The 20,481-nt window shown below is 39.4% G+C and overlaps 1 protein-coding gene across 2 annotated transcripts in view; it reads right to left on the bottom strand.

Annotated features, from left to right (window-relative positions):
• The window catches only part of plch2a (phospholipase C, eta 2a), a 176,615-nt gene that overhangs the window by 133,494 nt on the left and 22,640 nt on the right, over positions 1-20,481 (bottom strand). The window contains exon 1 of one of the 2 annotated variants that reach the window (XM_019265047.2): positions 6,970-7,274. The exons of the other annotated variant lie outside the window; for it this stretch is intronic. Coding sequence (XP_019120592.2) covers positions 6,970-6,994 — 25 coding nt within the window. The 5' untranslated portion in view covers positions 6,995-7,274. Of the gene's footprint in view, positions 1-6,969; positions 7,275-20,481 lie in introns of those variants that run through there. 2 annotated transcript variants of the gene reach the window in all.

Genomic DNA, 20,481 nt, shown 5'->3' with positions numbered 1-20,481 from the left:
TGCCTAAATCAAATCAAGCCAATATTGTCCTGGATGTGAGACATGATCTCTGACTCGCAGCCAACAAAAGAAGCACACCAGAGTGTTGTGATTTCACTGAAGACAAAAGGAGAGAAAGTGAGACCTTTCACCTGACTGGACTGATGTCTAAAACTCCAATCAGTGAGGTCAGGGAGGCAGCGAGCCGCTGACAGAAGCTGTGTGTTCTGTGAGTATTAAACTGTGAAGGTCTGTGTGCAGTTTGTGTGTCCGTGTGTGTATCTCTCTGTGTGTGTGTGTGTGTGTGTGTGTGTGTGTGTGTGTGTGTGTGTGTGTGTGTGTCTGCGTGTGTGTGTGTGTGCTGGCTGTGTGCAGAGGACTCAGGAGCTGTCCACTAAGTGTGGTGCTGAAACCCTCACAGCAATTCTGCTGTATACTGTAGGTTTATTTTCTTTGAACAGTTCTTATTTAGATTTTTATGTTTTGTTGTTCTTGTTTTTTTATGAACATGCTACTTTGATATTCTTCCATTACGCGTCAAAATTAACTTCATTGTGGTTCTCGTTTACAAATGTTTACAAATTATAAATAATTTATGTCTTTCTGAATTAACAGCCGTCTGTGAGCGACAGCTGTCCTACACACACACACACACACACACACACACACACACACACAGTTACCTTTCACAGGAACATCATTCAAAGACTTTGTTGTTTTACCGTCTTCTCTTAATTATTTTCAAGAAGTTCCTGGAAAGACTTTTGTAATTCAGAGCTTATTACAGAACACTGTTCAATTTCAGGTTAGCTGAGCATGCAAATATTATCTTTCTAGTGTGGCGTATGTAATAATCACTGTTCGATCATCTACCGATAAGCTCAGAAGGAGCACCTTTGACATTAGACTGTCCGTTTATAAAGAGATGACCTTGTTGTCTCAGTTTCTTGGAAACTGGTTCTGACTGGATTTTGTTCTTTGGAGAAGAAGAACAGAAAAGCAGTCTTTCTCTATGGCCTTGTTCTCGTGGCAGCGTGGGTGTATCTGGGCTAGTGGAAAGGTAGGGTACGTTTTATGTAATGTATGGAGTCGACTTCGTGGCATCAGTTCAGCGATACATACATTCTTTAATGCATTAGTCTAACCACAGACTGTTTGTTTATCCACCAGCAAACATATAGTCGAATATATGGGAGTTATACATAATACAATATTTAGAATATTTATTTCAGGAATGCTATTGAACATTTCTAGGAAATTATTCAGAGATTACAGACCTGTACATTTTTATTTATTCATTTATTTGCATTTCTGATTAAGAGAGATTTTTTGAATACGCTCTCATTCAGAGATGTGTTTTACATACGCTCTAAAAAAATGTAAATGTATTCTGAACTCATTTTACAGTATTTGATATATGTGTCTTAAAAATGGCAATAAAATGAAAAAAACATCAGGAGAATAATTATAATATATCAGCAAAACTTCACAGTAACTGCAAGCCCTGTACAGTCCAATGATCCTCTAACAAACACACCAACAGTCTTATTTTTGCTTTTTTCTGTCAAAAGAAAACACTGATGTTATGTAAAGAGATCTGGTATCATGGTCGGAGCAGCAGAGCTCAGAGCAGATCGTGGAGAAGACAAAGAGAAGTGAGTTACAGATAATAACAGCGCACAGTTATCATTTTTTCTCCAGCTTAGCATTGGCTCATCAGGTCAGAGTCACCAGGTCACATGACGGTTTGACACATTCTGATTGATTTATTGAAGGATGAGTCAATTCTGCACTCTCAGTGCTCATCAATATCTAAATATTCACATCATTCTGTCAACGAGATGATTTTTCCTTTATTGTTTGTTAATCATACGTCCCTAAACAAGACGTGAAAGTGTAATTTGACGTAAAGTTTGTTCGTGTGTCAAAGCGGTTTTGGCATGAAATTTTTCAAGTAAAAAAAAACCTTCTCTGGAGGATCAAAGCATTCTGGGAACGAGTGAAGTCAATTAGACGAGACAGCTTAATGGAGAGAAAGCACATTACCTCACAGACTAACCAGGAGCACATTAGACATCATAGACAGATGAGTTCTGACAGTACAGGCTTTCTAATGGTGCGTAATATTTCGCTACAAGATATTCAATATGTTTACAAAATAACTTAGAGGGCATCAGTGTTTGTCATCATCTCATGAACTGATCAAAAGGTCAACTCTCTTCTGCAGGAGTTTCAATAACTGGTTAAAGTGTAACAGCTGTGACAGCCAGAGGAAGTAGTACTCACTCTCAATGTCACACTAATATATGTACAAGCATACAGCACAACCACATGCTTTATTTTGACATTTATAGACCAAAAAGATCCAGAATGACTGATATAAAATTACTTTTCAGCCCTACCTTACTAAGGAAAAATATTAGTGAGAGCATCATGTTAAGTACAGGCTCTGATACTGATACTAGTATCAGAAAGGACTCCGATGCTGTCCGATCATCGAGTATGAGTGTCTGAACCGATCAGAAACCACATAATGTTTTAGCCTCAAAACAGGCCCTGTTTTTCCATAGGATAGCCTTGACCCACTATACCATACTCTGACTGACTGGCTTATTCTCACCCCAACCCTCGCCAGTCTAACCAACCAAAACTAACAGAGGAAGGCAGGTCAGGTGCACTGTGCTTCCACTGTGCATGGTAGCTACCAAACCAAAATAAAAGAAAGTTCTATGCCGTTCATGATTTTTAAAAAAGTTTAACCTGTGGCATCACATACTGTAACGATAGCAATCATTCAGTATACTCTATTTGAGTATCTATATGATACTCGGTGTCTACGGAGTTAAAGTTCAGGTATTGGAATCAGTACTGGGAATGAAATACTGGTATGAGAACATCTCTAAGTGATGTACAATAGATGTGCTGTCTGTAGCACTGTGTAGACTTTAATCTATACACAGTCTCACAGAAAGTATTTCGATGTTTTTCTTATGCTACAGCAGAATCTGTTCTGTAAATCACTCATTCATCCATCCTTTCAGATGTGTTTGCATAAAGCTGCAATGTTGTTGCTGTGTCGACTGTGACGCTAAAAAAAAAACAGCTTACACAAGCTAACAACCATCAGCTGCGACCCAACGCAAGCAATACAGTTTTTATTAATATATGACCAATCCATTTTTTTTATCAACAACACAAGTTAACGAAGCATTTCTGTTTTGACTCCAAACATTCCTACAGATGGCGCTCTTAGTGCCAAGCTTGCTTCTGTCTATACTTTTTCCATATGAAAAAACACATACATCGTGCTCAGAAATCTACTATTTGATAGGAAAAGAGAATTTTTCAGTAACATAGTCCAAAGTCAAAATTTTTGTAGAACTCAGCTGGAAACTTTTATGAATCACTTTGAAACGCATGAAGAATTTATGGAACTATAGACTGCAGCTGGTACATATTCTCTCTGCAGATTGTTGTTGTGTAAAAAAACACACGTGTGGTAGAAAAATGTGACAGAGATTCAGCTGGATTCCTGCAGCTGAAGGTCTTTCTCGGCTTTGGTCTCTTTCTTTTTTCAGGATTCTTTGTTTTCACACCCGCTAACAGTTACAAACAGGCTGCTCTATCTGTGTGTGTGTGTGTGTTTCTGCACTAAAGTTATGTTCACTGCTCGTTTCCAAACCACAGAAGTGTGATAAAAGCTGCCATTTCCTGACCTCGCCTTGGATAGCTGCATCTTTATTACTGTGATTGTTCTATAAGCCAACGTTAATTGGGATTTTCAGCTTTGTTCCCCTCCATCATTTCATCCAATCATTTCTCCATTAATGCATTTATTTCTTCATTTGCTCACATATCCTTTCATCTTCCCATTATTAGAATTTCTCCGCTTGTTCAGTCTCTACAGACCAACCTTTATCCTCCTCTCCCTCACTCTGTTCCTCAATCCTCTCATCAGGCGAGCTCTAGTCTGATCTAATATTAAGGCTCTCTCATATATCAAATGAAGGTTTACGGTCAGGCCAAACATTAACGCTCACTCTCCACAGCTGTGCCTATCTTCTTCTCTGCTTCTGTGCTTTCATGCAGAGTCAAGCAGCCGCATCCAAAACTCCATTAGAGCCTCTTGGGGGTTAAAAGTAATAATTCAGCATTTTGGAGGCAAAGCTATGTGTGCTGTGTCCTATGTTGTTTTCTTCAAATAATTGCTCTTTAAATGGTGGAGTGCTTGTTTTAAAAACACATGCAAGTCTTTATCTCCACAACAGGAAGCATGAATTTAAACTGCAGGGCTTTCCACTCACTGTGTGCAGCCAACAAATTTCTTTTTTTTTTTTATTGAGCACTAATGATTTTTAAAAAATGTAATTTTATATCTTAGTGGAGATTGGCAAGGCTTACTGATCATAGCAGAGGTTTGTGGAAGATATTTTAGGTTTTAAAGACTTAAACTTTTGATGTAGGTTTGTTCATGCTGCACTAATGTATATGAAAAAGGAAATATTTTTCATATTAAGTGACTATGTGTAATGATAAACGCTGCAGTTCCCCTCACCTCTACAGAGCTTCTCATGTCAACCTGGTTTCCAGCCAAAGTAGGCGGCTCTGATAAATCCACTGTACATGACCTGCACAGCAGCAAACTGCAGACGACACAGTAAGGAACTACTCAAGTAAAACTCAATAAACAGCTCAATGTGAAAGCAAAGCTGAATAATCATGATTAAAAAAAATGTGGTCTGAATATTGCACAAAATAATTCCAATCATGATTAGCCAGGATTGTGACAACAGTTGTAAAACACAAGTTGAGTTCCTCTCACATGAACTGACTGATTGGGATGCAGATGTAAGGAAGCCAAAAAAGCTATTTTTCAACAAAGTGTTCAAGTTTCCAGGTTTTTAAGGGTTTATTCTCAGGTGCTGCAGTGTGGTCATTTCTAGAAACCTCATATTTACCAAGACTTCCACTGAGAAAGCTGTGCTAACACATTTTCTCTACAATGATCTGACCTTTAAAACACTTCTATGGAAAAAACAAAAAACAAAAAAAAAAGCTTCAAGATCAAATAAATCAAGAGTCGGATGGATTCTGGAACTGGCACTCTTAGCACTCAGGACTTGACTATCGTAACCAGATAGTTCGGATTGATCGTCACACCTTCTCCACTCTAACTGCTGAACATCGGAGCCCCCCAGGGCTGCGTGCTCAGCCCCCTCCTGTTCACACTCTACACCAACAACATGGAAAGAACTCGACACCATTTCAAACAGCAATGAAACTTCGTACCGGGTTTGGGAGGAAATCAACAATCTTGCACACTGGTGCACAGGGTCAACATACTGCTTAAGAGAACTAATGAACTGATCATCAATTTTAGGAAATTTTAGAAAAAAGGAGGCTGAGGCAGCTCCTTGTCTACATCAGTAGAGGTGAGGTGGAGGAGTGAACAGTTTTCAGTTTGTGGGAATCAGAATCACAGAGAACCTGTCATGGTCATCACACATCTCCAACCTGATGAAGAATGCTCACAAACAGCTGTTGGGTCTCTTAATAAAACTTTTCAGAGGAGTAATAAAACTGGCCAGATCATCAATGGTAGCCATCTACAGAGCATGAGTGATATCAGGGAGGTGAGTACAAAGGACACTAAAAGACAATACCACAAAATAATTTAGGCTATGTTTATATTGATGAGATTTTCTTTTCCTTCTACCTTGCGTGAATGCAGCATTCAGTACAACGATTCTTATTTATCATCAGCATGTTAGCATGAACTGCAATCAGCACTGAGCACAGATTGGTTGTAAAGCGAAGTCTAAAATAATTTACACGTTTGACCTGATCGTGCTGAAGAGGATTCATGGCATTTATCCAAAGTCTCCATTAAGAAAAACAGTGATGTTGGACACATGGTCAGAATCTGTGTGTGTGTCTGTAAAACCACACGCAGCTCAAATAAGAAGCTCATGCTAAAACAATTAGAAGACAATTAGAAGAGACCCCACAGAAATCATGTCTTTCTCCCTGTACACTTTGTAAATGTAAAAAAAAAAGATGCTGCACATGGAGTATTGTCTGTACTGCATGTTGAATGTGTAATGCGCTCTTGCGTCTAATATTTATTATTTATATTTACTTATGTGAAATGATGACTGCATTCCTCCTGTTTTTGCATGTGAGAGCACAGGTGTGCATCTTTTTTTTTTTTTTTTAATAAATTTTTTTTTCTTCTACCATGTTGTCAAAAATATTTAGTTGACTTTTCTAAATGTGACTGGTCTCCATCTCTGATTTAGATACAAATTTGTCATTCATTGAGAACAAACAGCTGCAGCATTCATTGCAACCTTCAAAAAAAAAAAAACTCACATGTCCGAGCTGATAAGCAGATTGAAAGCCTCCTCCTCGACTTCATGTTGTAATAAACAATGTAGGAAAGAGCTAATGACAGAAATGAAGCCTGCAGGGTGACAGATAAGAGCTAACGAGGAGGAACAACACTGATTCAACAGGTTATTTCTTTCTTTTCTTTTTTTTACAACAGGTAACACTGATATTAGTGTCATTTGTTTAATTGAAAATTGTCAAAACCTACAATTTCAACATTTTCAATGTCAAGTGTTTTGTGAAGTTAATATAATTTTTAGGGATTAAACCTTCAGACACTCTCAGATATTATCATTAACGTGGACATTAATGAATGAATAAGAACATACATTCATCAGGATGAGCTCAGGTTAAATTCCAGCAGATCCACAGTAACCCCACATCATATCCATCATATCATATCAGAGGAGCTATAATCCAACTTTTGATAAAAACGCACAATCTCAGCAAACCAATAAAAAACCGCAGCCACAATAAAAGCATCCTACTGTAGGCAGAATAAAATGAAGACGATATTTGATAGTTGGTGATGAATTAGAAATATAAGAAACAGCAGCGGACAAAAGGCAGCAGAAGTAAAAGAGTAACAGCTTTACGTACTGAATTTCTGTGGCTCCAGATCCATGCTGCTTGCCGCTGACTCGCTAAAGCAACTGACACCAAACAGCCAGTGAGCTGAAGGGAGTACTGTGCTGCCGAAGCTCTCCCTACCTCCCCCCCCTCTCTCTCTCTCTCTCTCTCTCTCTCCTGTCCGTCTCCTGTCTGTGTGGATGTCTCTCTGCCGTGATGGTGCTAACCTAATTTTCCTCTTTTTCTGCCCTTCCTCATATTTTCCATCTCTGTCTCTCTGTAATGAGTCTTCCTCACATCCCCTCACTCTGCCTCTGCTCTTTGTCTCTCTCTCTCTCTCTCTCCGTCTCTCTCAGTTCAAAGGACTTTATTAGCATAAAACTTTCCTTTCAATGAAAGGACACATATCTGGACAGCATACAGTTACAGTAATACGAATAAGAACATGATATTAAGATATTATTTGTGTGTGTGTGCATGTGTGTGTGTGTGCTGAAGAATGTTTTATGTTTGTGGAAGGGTAAAGGGGATGCAGCAGTTGTACTGAAATGAACGATATAACGATAACGTTAATGCTCTGTCTCTGTCTCTCTCTCTGGCAGTTGGTTGCCATGCACACCAGCTGTGTGTGACTATCTTCTTAATGTGTTAAAAAGTAAAGACATACAGATTATTATTATATATTATTATTATTATTATTATTATTATTCCTGTCTGTCAGGTGCACCGGTGGGACAAAACGTTTGACATTTATCTGAGCCACAGATATCACACTCAGAAGTTTTCCTGTTAGTGAGCCAAGACTTAAATCAGCACCGCTAAACCTGGACTGTGTCTCAAAGTCAATGAGGTGATTTCCAAAGTGCATTCAGTGATAAAAAAAAAAATGTGTCTGGTGTGTCTTTTTAGTTTGTCCCCTACGATTGCACTTTTCAGACTAAAAATAGGTCAATTTTCTTTTCTTTAAGCTCATCAATGCTAGTCAGGTACCTAAAGGTCCAGTGTGTCACATTCAGAGGGCTCTATTTACAGAATGTGACAGAAATGGAAAATAATATTCATAACCATCATGATGAACTACCAGCTTTCTACAGTAGCCCAAAATGGACAAACTAAACACTGGCTCTACACTGTAAAAAGAAAAAAAATGATTTAAGTGATTTTGTTTTAAATAGGCTTTATCTGTAAAGTGGTTATTTTATGTATTATGTCCATAATGACAAATGAGTTCTTTCTCATTTAAAACATGAGTTACAATAATTATCTGTAATTCATGTTAGTTTTACATCAGTGTGCATCTTTACGTTCTAACATAATAACTCACTTATTACGGCCGTTTTCTGTTGTTTGTATTGTACACAAACTTTTGTAGAAAAAAAAGCATCACCTGTAAATGAACAATAAAGGTTTATTTCATTCAATCAGTCACACAGCATGTTAACAAACCAAATGTATCCAGATTATCTGAAGCACTTGACACAAAGGTCAAACTGGAGATGAGCATGTGGATCTGATGTGGAGAACACTGCTGATCTCCTGTATCTGAAGAGGACTTGTTGTTTTCACCAGTCTGGCTGATCACTTTATTGTTGTGCTGCTTCACGGCCTATTGAACCGCTTATTACTGTTGCCAACATGTTTCTCGGCTTTCAATTTATTGAGTTCAGTGTTTTTATTACTGAGAATGGCCAAAGCTGCAAAAATAAAACCCAAAGTTGTAATCAACTACAATATCTCATACATACAAAGACGACCACAGGCAGGAAGGCTTGCCTTCTCCTCTCAGTTTCACTCATTTTGGACCAATGCATCCGTGGCTACAGGCTGCCATTGGTCTTTACGTTGAATCCTATGTAATCGAGAAAAATGTTGCTGCTACACAGAATTTTGTCAAATGAGATTTTAGTAGATCGCTCTAAACATTTGCGGTGAAAAATAAACCAAGAAGCAGAACCAGGCTCTGTTTGCAGAGCTGAATCATGTCATCATGAACACTCCCCATGATTCACTGATTGGCGGAGCGTTCAATCCGCCACTCCAAATAGATCACACGAAGGAAGCGAGACGCTCCCAAACTGCTTTTCTATTAGAGACAGATGGAAGGACATGAAAACACGGACTGAGGACGCCACCGTGTTCTCTTCCCACGGGATGCTGGAACAATTATTGAGCAATTATGGCGACGGCACGTAGTTTCACACTTATTTGCAGCTATCATCTCTAACATTGTGCCCCAGTGGTTAGGACATACTTTTACACCTGAGTGTGTGTGTGTGTGTGAAAGTCGGACACAGATGGAGTGAACAGAAGAACTGAGCAAACTGAGACAGATGGCAGAAACAGAGAAGAGATGGGACTAATTTAGCTAAGAGTGGACTAATGGTAGAAAGGCCTGCTAGCACCCATTAGAGGCTGTAATGTTCATTAGAGCACGCAGTATAAAACAAACTGATCATAATGGTCTTCTTAGAGCCATATCAGCACTGTGGGGAGCAACATATTAGCCACAGAGTGTAGCATCACATCATTTAATGCCAGTTTTGTGCATTAGATTAACCATACAGACACCAGAGAGGTTCAGTCATGGTACAGCAGTCAGGGTGTGCAAATGCAAGGCAGGGAAAGTCATCAAATTTCAGCTTAGGATAGAAATTTCAGCTTAGGTTGCTGATGCACATCATGGCTGACATGTTCATGCACATCACAACAGTTATGTTCCAGATGGTACATTTCTGTTGGATGACTCAAAATATCCAGGTTTCTCTGAGCACGGTGATGATGATGTCTCCACACGGTGCAATTAGCTTGTCGTGATTAGCGCATGGATCACACTCCCGGGCGTCATGAGGGATTCCACGTCTCCGTTCAGCTGGTTGTCATCTCTTGATGTGACGTAGCGATGGTGATGTTGATAAAGGCTGAAGAGGGTGTAATACACAAAGATGTTGCCTTCATATTTGCTTCCATTGCATGCTATCATTCATTACGGTAGACCTAAGAGCTTAACACAACTTAAGAAAACACATGCAAGTAGCACAAACAGCAGCAGAAACTGTTTCCAGGGCACATTAAAAATGGATGAACACGGCTGCGACACACTTGTTGTTGCCATGGTTTGTGACTCACGAAGATACTGAAGTCGGATCTGAGATGTTGGGAAATAAGCTCAATTATAGGGGGAGTTTATTTGGTTTTTCAGAACGATTTCTGTATCTGTGTGGTTGTGTTTTCAATTGTCAATCTCATGGAGATCACCAACGCCACTGGGAATCATCATCTGTGGGCCTTATCTGATATTTCATAGCAATCCACCCAATAAACAAACAATCAATCTCTTGTCCAAGAAAGAGTCAGATGATGTTGGATGCCACATGAGTGAAGAGCCCTGTCTTTACCCCAACACCTCTCATGAACACCTTTCAAAATGACGACGAAGGAAGGAGTAGCGAGTCCTTCAGCTCCAGCCAAACACAACAGCAGCTCATCCCACTAATTAATCTCCATCTGCCCGGTTAAAGTTATGGCAATTTGCTTAATAATTTGTTTGTAGAGTTTCTTGGCCATCTCTGAACTGACTCTTGGCCATCGATGATGAACAGTTAAGAACCAACCACTCTGCCAGTCCTTTAAAGGACTTACCCATGCAATTCTGCTTGGCGAGATCTTAATGTGGATGGATAGATCGTGATGCATTATAGCATGAGGTCTTGACCACAATTCTAAATCACTGGCTTGTGTGTGTGTTTGTTTGTTTGTGGTCTGGTGATAAGTAGCTCTCCACTTGAACAGTTGAAACCCCGGGTAGAGGCTAATGAAGCCAGTCTTTACACCTTATAGGTTGTTGCAAAGCCAATGAGCCGCTATTGCTTTCAGCCAATAACACTTAACCTTCAGGAGCACCAGAGCAGACTGAATGATAGATGACCACTGGATTAATGTTGCAAACAACACACACAAGTGAGCTGTAGAGCTGTGATGAATGTTAGCAGCTAACAGAGAGGGAATGAATGTGTGGAGATGAAAATCTGGCACCAGGTAGTTGTTGTCCTAGATGGTTATTGAGTGGTAAAGAGTCACGACCAGTGTGCGACATTACCTGAACTGATACGAGTGAGGAACTTTGAGCTTACGGAACAGTGACAATGAGGGAGCGAACAAAACTTGAGTAAAGAATTAAAACTAAAGTCATTGTAGATTAGAAACAGGAGCGGTGCATGGATGTGGCGATGTGTGGTGTTGGAAGTGTCAACAGTGCAAACCAAAAGACAATGATAAGGGTGGATGTAAGCTGTAGGAAGGGATAGATGGATGGATATCAGCAGATGCTGCGATGTTGGTACTGTGCCATTGGGAGTTAAGGAGCGGAAACTTACATTTACTGACCAGATGTAAATATACCTTTATGTATGCTTGGTAGTCCCTACAAAGTGATTACAATCATCTTCAGCACAACAGGAACAAGGCCGGCTCAAAGCGGATGCAACCTTTCCCTTCAACGTCCCTGTTGTGCGACTTGCGGAGAGCACTTTTGATCACGGAGGTATTTCTGTATGTAGGGCAGCTTCTCCTATGAGAGCGTTTTGTTGCACTGTGTTCTCACTCATCTTCTTTCACAGAGAAATATTGACTCTCCAAACAACAAGCTGGAGAAATTTACATAGGATCATGGCGGGTGGTTCTCTTTTGTGTTTTTTGATGTGATCAAGTAATTGTTTTGCTGTCTGTCTTCGAGCTACCCTTCATGTATCGCCTAAATTAGCTTTGAAACAGTTCAGTGGTCCAGGAGGGGGCATAAATTGGTTCTTAGTTAGCTCCAGCTCTGATTGAGCAGCCAGATGTAACCTGAGAGGAGGGAGGAGAAGAGCATTAAGGCATTGATTTATTCATTCGAGTGGTTCAGAGGTTTTTTTCTGGCACGAGCCCAGACGCACATTCCTTTTGAGGCTTCAAACTCATTTTTAGCTCCACTCATCAGGTGCCACAAAGTTTCACTCCAATTTTCTTAATTATTATTGAGTTTTATTCATCTTCACTCAACATGAGTGAAGATGAATAAAACTCAATAACTCAATAATCTAGTCACATCTTTTTCTCAGATTTGATTCACTTGTTTTTGTCCTAGAGATGAGATCATTATTTTCACCAAGCTGTTGCTTCTCTGAAATACAAGACTGAATATATCAATAGATTTTGTACTCTCCTTACATTTAAGCAGTTCTATGCTAACATATAATTAATCATTTTAAAATTGCGTTGGAGTGAAGACTGCATTGCTGGTAAAAGATGCTATTGCTGATTCCTACTGTTGGGAGTAAAATGTACGTCATGTTATTTGGCAGGCACTTGGACCACTTTCGAGATGGAATTGCTATGTTTAAATCACTGACACAAAATGCATCTAAAAAAGAAAAATATCGTCCTTTATGATGTCAAAGATGTAAGTCTGTGACATAAAATTTAAAGTTGCTTTAATATTTTTGGTTTGTTTTTCCACTTCAGCATACTGGAATAAGCCAAAGATTTACACAGCAACATGAGCGTTCATTTGAAGTTGTATTTGTATCTATGTGATAAATATAACTCCAGTATTTTCTCTCCTTTAAACACTATTTTTGGTACATTTTTTTCTTAGGAGTAGAAAGTACCAAAAAGTTCCAACTTGACAGCAGAAACAAACATGTTTACAGCCTGGTACAAAAAACAGTTTTGGTCTCTATAGCTAATTTCTTATTGATGACCACTGAACTTTCAAATTAAAGACTTTGATTGACAGGTTGGTACCATTACATATGGCTTGTTTGAGCAGCCAGGCTTCTTCTCTTTCAGTGAGAGATCTCACTAATGCGGCCTGCTAATGGCAAGGAGAAACTAGACTTTGTAGAAACCTGACGAAACATTTGTCGTTTTATATCAGTTTCAGATTACTGCTCAACGTCAGATGATTCCAACAGCTACGTTCGGTTCATTGGAATTTACTGGTAGGAAAAATAGAGTTAGTGGCTCCTCCTGCTCAGCAACTGTATTTTGTACCAAAAGTTCATCTTTAGCAGAGAAAACAGGTGGTTTGAATTCATTTCTTCCAACTTGTGCGTGTGTCTCTGTCGCCTGCCTTTGGCAGCTCTGTAAGAACTGAGCCTGATTTAGTTTTTTGAGAAATTATCCAATGGAACATTATTTACATCACTGTGATGAAACTGGTGGAGTGTGCTCGTCCTCTCAGAAGAGGCCTGATTTGTTTAATGTGCTGAAAACTCAAAATGAAATTCTTGGATAAAATGGCACGGTGAGAATCTGCCCTGTTCGAGCCTTGCTTCTCCATTTCTAGAGCACACACTCATTCAAATAATATCATGCTGAAAACCAAATGTAATGTGCTCTGTTGCCTTGTGCACAGTGTGTACATATTCATGCACAGATACACTCGGAGGGATAGGAACCTATCCAAGGCTCACAGTCCCATTCATGTGGTGCAGCTGAGGACAAACCTCTTTTCTCTGCTGCAGTTATGGATGCCGTATATCCCCTCCGGCCTGACGCAGAACACTGCAGACATGTTTCTCTCCACCTCTCCCTGACTGCCTTTCTTACAACCACTCTTGTGGCTGTGTGTCCTCTTACTTTTCTTTGGGTTTGTCATTCTCATTGTTTCACGGATTTGAACGGAAATACAAGACAAATAGTCTACGAAATGTAGGACTTGGGTTGGATAGTACCAAAAAATGTGGTCCTTGATCTGATGACGTAATATCAGGGCCAGAATCACCAAATTTGATACCAATACATGCAAAGGAAAGCAATGCGTCATCATTTACAAATGCATCATTAATCTACCTCTGAATAGATTTTCATTTCTTTACATTAAGAGTAAAGAAAAAGAAAATTGTGTGAACATTTGAACATTTTTTGTGAGTTCAGACAGCAAGGCTGACTTCAACTAAATGAGCTGAATTCAGATTCTAAGCAAATAAGTAAGTTATTGTCAAACAAATACACCTGTCAAGGTTATTTTGAAAACAGCTTTCAGGAAGCTAGATAGATTTCTGACCATGGTGTTCTATGAAAAGGTTTGACAGAGTTCTCACTTCTTCAAGTAATCTCAGTGAAAAGTGCTGTTGTGTTGATCATTACACTTGAGAGTGCCGACTAAAGATGTGCTCATGTTCTCACACATACATACATGTATGATTTAAATGCAATTTTTAGAACATCTGCTCTATTGATATTTCATAGTAACAATGAATCAAATTTGTGAAAGGTAAGTTCATCTCTACAGAGCTTTTTAGCCTCTTTGAGCTCCGTGTTTTGTTTTGTTTTTTTTCATTATAACCCACAACTTTACTGCTTTGAGTCAGTCTCACAGCTCCGTCTACATGAATTCCAGCAGCACCAAGCAGCTGTTCTCATTGAAAAAGCTTTAAAAACTCACTGTACCCTCCAGACAGAGCTTTTGTTTGGTGTGCATTTTTAACTTCTCATAAAAACTGTCTTTGAACAATTTGTAGTTTTAACAAAGAAAAACTTCTCCACTAGACAGCACAGTAATTGTCCCTGAATGAGGACAATAGGTCTAAGCAAGTATTATGGTGCAGGAAGGCCAGACTCTAATGTCTCCATATGAGGATGCAGGGTCGCAGGAGGGTACACTACCTGGTCAGCGGCAGACAGATCAAAACAGAGCCAGAAGGAGAGTGACTATTGGATTTCAGCTGGACACAAAGAATGGGCAGCAGGTGTTCTCAGATAAATACAGGTGGAGACCTTTAGAGTTCAGTAATGTGATGTGGACATGTTCCCAGAATGCTGCTGGTTAAGAAAAAAGCTTAAGATTTATGTGTGTGTGTGTGTGTGTGTGTGTGTGTGTGTTGAGTCCCACTTAAATCCCTCTTTCAATTTACAGATTGTAATGAGCTTGGTTAAGTGAGTTGAGGTTTTTGGGTCTGGAATTTTTAATAACATGACAATCACGGCCTGAGGAGGCACGACTGGTAGGAATACCAAAAGAGCAGCAGAGGATGTAGAGTAGAGAGATGAGCTGACACCAGGGCTTCACAACTGAAGGATTTTAAAGGCAAATATGAAGACATGCCGGTGATAGTGATCCGGTCTACTGAACACGCAGCTTTAGTGGATGCATATCCACTCAGAAATGATTAATCACATGTGACTGATGGCAAAAAAAGAGATGCTTAAGTTTCTTTCATTGCAAAAAAACAGCAGGAGACAGATATAATTATGGGTTATGGCTAATACCTGAGGCTGACATGGGTTTTTTATCAAACTCAGCATATTAAAGCGTCAGTGTCATCCAACTATAATATGAGGGAATATTTAATCAGCTAAATGGCTTCAGGGCTTTGAGACTCAAAGGACTGATAAACAATCGAAAAGAAGTGTCTCATGTTGGACTGAATAGTTTTGCACTCTGAGAAGAATATGTGTTTTTTTCTGAACTAGACAAGAAAATATCTATTTATAGAATATGGCAGAAATGGAACATAATATTCATAACAACATTTTTAGTGTGTAATCATCTGAAAATAAGAATCATTATGTTGTTTTTACCAAGAATTCACCTTTTATATCTACAGACAATAAGGGACAAACTAAACACTGGTTTTGCAGCCGGTTTTATCTTCCTGCTAAAGAGAGAGTAAAACAAGGGGGTTGCAATCAGCAACTACATGTCTCTAAGTCCTGCAGACTGCTTCTTTAACTATAAAAATAACATTTGATACAAATTTACAACACTGATGAAATTACATTATGGAACCATATTTAATACCTCAGCACCAATACTTAATAAGCACACTCACTCACAGTACATATACACCCAAAGTAACATGCTCCTCTGGTAAAAAGAAAAAATTCTCTTGAGCTTTGATGTTGTATGTAGGCTACACCACAATCAACATGCTCTTCAATATTGCATGATGCCATCTTCATTATCCCTCTCTATTGCCTCTATATCAGCTCCACCAGCTCCATGTTATGCACATTAGGATATTTTATCATTATAGCGTGCTATATTATTCATTAGCCTAGCGTGTGGCAGTTGGTAAATGGCAACGAGCAAGCCAGAGGTGCTATTGGTGCTAATTGCTTTGGATAGATAATGAGAGTCAATGTAAGGAGAGCCATCCTTTGGGGATGAGGGTGTATTTAAGTGTATGTACAGTACGCACACACACACACACACACACACACACAAGGATACAAGATAATATTTTGATGTAGCCATGCAAGCTGACTACTAATCCATGTATGCAGAAGGGGCATACATTACCACAAACTACAACTGTAAAGACGCTCAAACACATCTCAATTCATGTGGTGGAAAGAGTCGGAGCAGATCAATGTTATGATACTATAGAGACATCTGGGTGTTCATTTTTAAGAAGCATTAGAGTAACATTATGTAAATGTTCTACCGTGGAAAAAAAGGTTTCAAATCATTTTGATGGTAAACTGACTGATTGACTGACTGACTTTATGGAGAAAATGTTTTCGCTCTGATCCTCCAGCTTCATCTCTCTGTGATTTACAGTTTCATAATGTCTAAAGTAGACTGCTGTGAACGATAGCTGCTGTTAGCTCCGTTTGTTCAGACTGCACTGGTAAAATCAGAGCACTGGTGGGGTGTTAGTGTTTGTACAGGTATTTCAGACCATCGGGATTGGAAGAAGAGGAGGTTTTCAGGCTAAGCCCAGAACTAGCAGGCAATGTAACCAGGCAGCCTTTGTAGACATAATGGCAGAGGCGATGAGGACATGGACTGAAGAAGCTAAGAAGACAAAAGCAGAGAGTGACTAAGTCATAGGATGCCAGCAAAAAGAAATCTGGGACTGACTTTTAGCCGCTGGTTAGAGCTTCATGAAATAAGAGACAGACGCCGAGCTGGGCTTCTTGCTGTTGGACTAGTAAATAATATTATGGAATGTTGCCTAACAACATATTACTCTATGTGCTCCTGTTTGAACAATCTGAATGGTTGATTCAAGTTTCTGTTGCTTTAGGGAGGCCCTAAGTTGTGAAAAGTTCAACCAGACCGATGTTTCCTGCACTCAGCCTTATTCTGGGCTGAGCAGCAGGAACCAGGAAGCTACATCCCACCATGCACTGGATGACAGGTAGTGCAGAACCTTGACAGGTTGGCAATCTGTCCTGAACTATCAAATAAAGACCATTCACATTTACATGTAATTTAGTTTCTAGCTCATGAGTGTATTTTTCATGGATCTTTCATTGAAGTCATTGTATGGTACAGTAAGAGAAAATAAAATGAATAACTTTATTCTCTTCCTTTCATCTTTATCAATCTAGATTTGCAGAGCGTGAAAGACAATTCCATATTCCATTATAAGCAAATCAAGCAGGACTAGAAATGGAACAGTTTCCAGAAGCCCTCACAGTACAGGTCAAGCAGTGAGGAAATGAGCTCATTAACCCCGGACCACTTCACTTTGACTAAAGTGATGAAACACCGAGAGATGAATGGAAGGACATCCCTCAACAAATCAGCTTTCCATCACGTGGAATCTGATGCCAAGACAATGACTTAATTAAAGCTCCATCTGTCTTTTGTGGAAAATGATGGCGAGTGTTTGTGAATAGAGCAGATTGTCTAGCTGACAAAGTGGGCTTGAAAAGGAGGGAGCTGCACTGCCCCCCTCTGTTTGTAGGCACTGTAGAGTAACATGAAAATACATGCTTCACCTATTACAGTTCAAACTTAATGAAAATAATATACTAATGATAATTAGTAGTAAAAATATACTCCCAATTTTGTATAGTAATTTAAGCCTAAGGAGGGAAATATTATAAAAAAGTCAAATGTGATTGTGATGAAAATGAAAATAGCACTGAAGCTTTAAATAGGAGATGAGCTTCACACAGGCTGAATCAGAGGTTTCTCTGCTGTGCTTTATGTTGCCTAAGAGAATATTAGGCTACCAGTAAATAAACATATACAGATTTAGATAGATAGATTGTCCAGCCTTGACTGCACGCTGCCCCTCCACCGAGAAGAGATGGGAGCCTCTCTGTGGAGAGGTAAAACCCAGGGCATGAGAGACAGAAACTTACTGCTGTTTGCTGTCACAAAGAGCAAGAAGGCATTGTACAGTTAAGTGAACAGAACTAGGGAACATAATAACTTGACAATGTCCTCTGTGAGAAAGTAAAAATAGATGTAATAAACTGAACAAATCACCTCGCTGCCCAGTGGTGCTATTCCAACATACCAACTGCAAATCCAGGACCAGTCCTCTGCAGTAGGTGAAAAAATATCTGATGTGAGAGACATTCACCCTGAACTTTTCTTCCAAACAGCTCCAGGAAAAAATGCTACAGCCCACCAGACTCTTCTCCAAAGTCTCCTCTGGAGGTCTGAATTGACCCAAGAACATAACCTGTCAGCTGTCATATGTTAATTTAGCCTCTCGTGCTAACAGTCAATGTTTCAGGGCTTCCACTGCATAGCTAATGTCCAGATAATGGATATGCAGGCCAAAAAAATCCTCTTTACTGTGTCAGCCATTGTTTGTGGGACTTGGAGTAGTTCCAGATGACCTATGAACAACGGAAGTTAAATCATCATTGGATGATAGCCAGTTGGATGACATCAGGAAAGGGTAAAATTTGTATTGAATTGTTTTCTGTTCTGTGTTTATGGCTTAAGAACAAGCAGTATCTTAAACAGTTTCATATGTCATAGTCCTGTGCTTCCACCAACATTAACCACGTTATCTGGTATATGTTGGTCTTCCTTTATCACAGTAATCATTGCATTGATTTATGGTTGCATTTATCCATTCATCTGAATGTTTCTATGTATTTGTAGCTATTAGTTGTCGTTCATCTTTTATTTATAAAGAACTTGATTTTGTGGTTTGTGTATATGAAGTATTACAGTCACTTTACATGAGTCAAGGCAACTTAAACTTAAAATTGAGACTGAATTATTTATTGTTTTTCATCTTCCCTGTTTTCAGGAGCTGCCTCGAGGTAAATCTAATGCAAGTTCATTTCTGTTATTTAATATTGATTATTTCTGATTGCCCATGATATTGTTTTAGCGATATATATATATTTGTTTTGTTTTTGTTTTTTAAAATACTTGCATATTTCAGTTATTCTTGCTGCACGTGCAGCCTTGTGTGTAGCCTTGCTGTGTAAACCCCAGAGTTTCCTCCATTCATTCTACACATTACCTTTCATGAATGTTAATCAGTGAATACTCACGTTTAATTATTGCAGTGTTCTCTAACTCGTTAAGTCAGGATTAGTCTATCAATACACAGACATGCTCACACATACGCAGACTCTGATTGACAGCCCTCCATCCACCCTGAGACTGAGCAGATGGTTTCTGATTGTGTTTGATTCTGCAGCTGTGAGTAAATTGGACGATTTGGGCTTTAGGTAAACACAGAAACACCTGCAGATTCCTCTCTGTCTGTTATTCACACACATTCATTCCCTCCATCTGTCTGGAAGTGTTTAGTGGTGGCTTCATATTTCTCTGTGGATTTGCACAGGTTTAGGACTTTGACAGCTTATAGTTAGGGCTGGCTCAGGTCATCAGCTCAGGGCTGGCTCAGGTCATCCCTTAGTTATGCTGTTAGGCTCAGGTCATTCCTTAGTTATGCTGCCATAGGATTAGACTGCCGGGGGACTCTCCTTCCCTTCTCTCTCTCTCCCTCTCTCTCTCCCTCTCTCCCCCTCTCTCCCTCTCCATCTACCTCTCTCTCCCTCTCACCATCTGTGGACATACATGTCTCATTAATGCATGTTACTAACCAAACTTCCCCGGAGTTTCTGTGCTCTGTCGTCCAGCAGGTTCTCGTGGATCGTGGCTGCTGCTGTGATCCTGCACGACGTCATTATTGCTACCATATCTGCTACTGTGGTCATTTTATCATTCATTGTGATTCATTGTTATTTCATCAGTCATTGCAATTGTACAGTATGTTTGTGTTGATTTGTTCTGTACACGTGACATCTATTGCACGTCTGTCCGTCCTGGGAGAGGGATCCCTCCTCTGTGGCTCTTCCTGAGGTTTCTTCCACCTTTTTTCCCTGTTAAAGGGTTTTTTGTGGGCAAGTTTTTCCTGGCTCGAACCGAGGGTCTAAGGACAGAGGGTGTCACTCCCTGTACAGATTGTGAAGCAGATGTACTTTGTGACTTTGGGCTATACAAATAAAATTGATTTGATTTGATTTGATTTGACATATCCTGTATGCATAAAGTATTATATCAGCTACCAGATGGTTCATAGCTAATGGTTCATGGCTGTTTGTACCATCAAAATTATCCAAAAAATTTGGAAATATATATGGGAAAGAGACCAGTCAATAGTTGACTTTCTGAATTCTGGCACACAGCACAGGAGCAGTCAAGTAAAGGAAAAGAAGGAAACTGTAATAAATAACTTAACTTGTCATTTTATGATCACAGCTGTTAAGTACTTTTACGAGATTATGAATCATGGTTCTTTCTCAACTTCATTCAGTGTTTAACTATGGGAGTTGTCTTGACATGAC

This window comes from Larimichthys crocea, chromosome XV, assembly GCF_000972845.2.
Source record: "Larimichthys crocea isolate SSNF chromosome XV, L_crocea_2.0, whole genome shotgun sequence".
Taxonomy (NCBI): Eukaryota; Metazoa; Chordata; class Actinopteri; family Sciaenidae; genus Larimichthys; species Larimichthys crocea.
The sequence above is the reverse complement of the archived record's forward strand: the minus strand, read 5'-3'. Positions and strand labels throughout refer to the sequence as shown.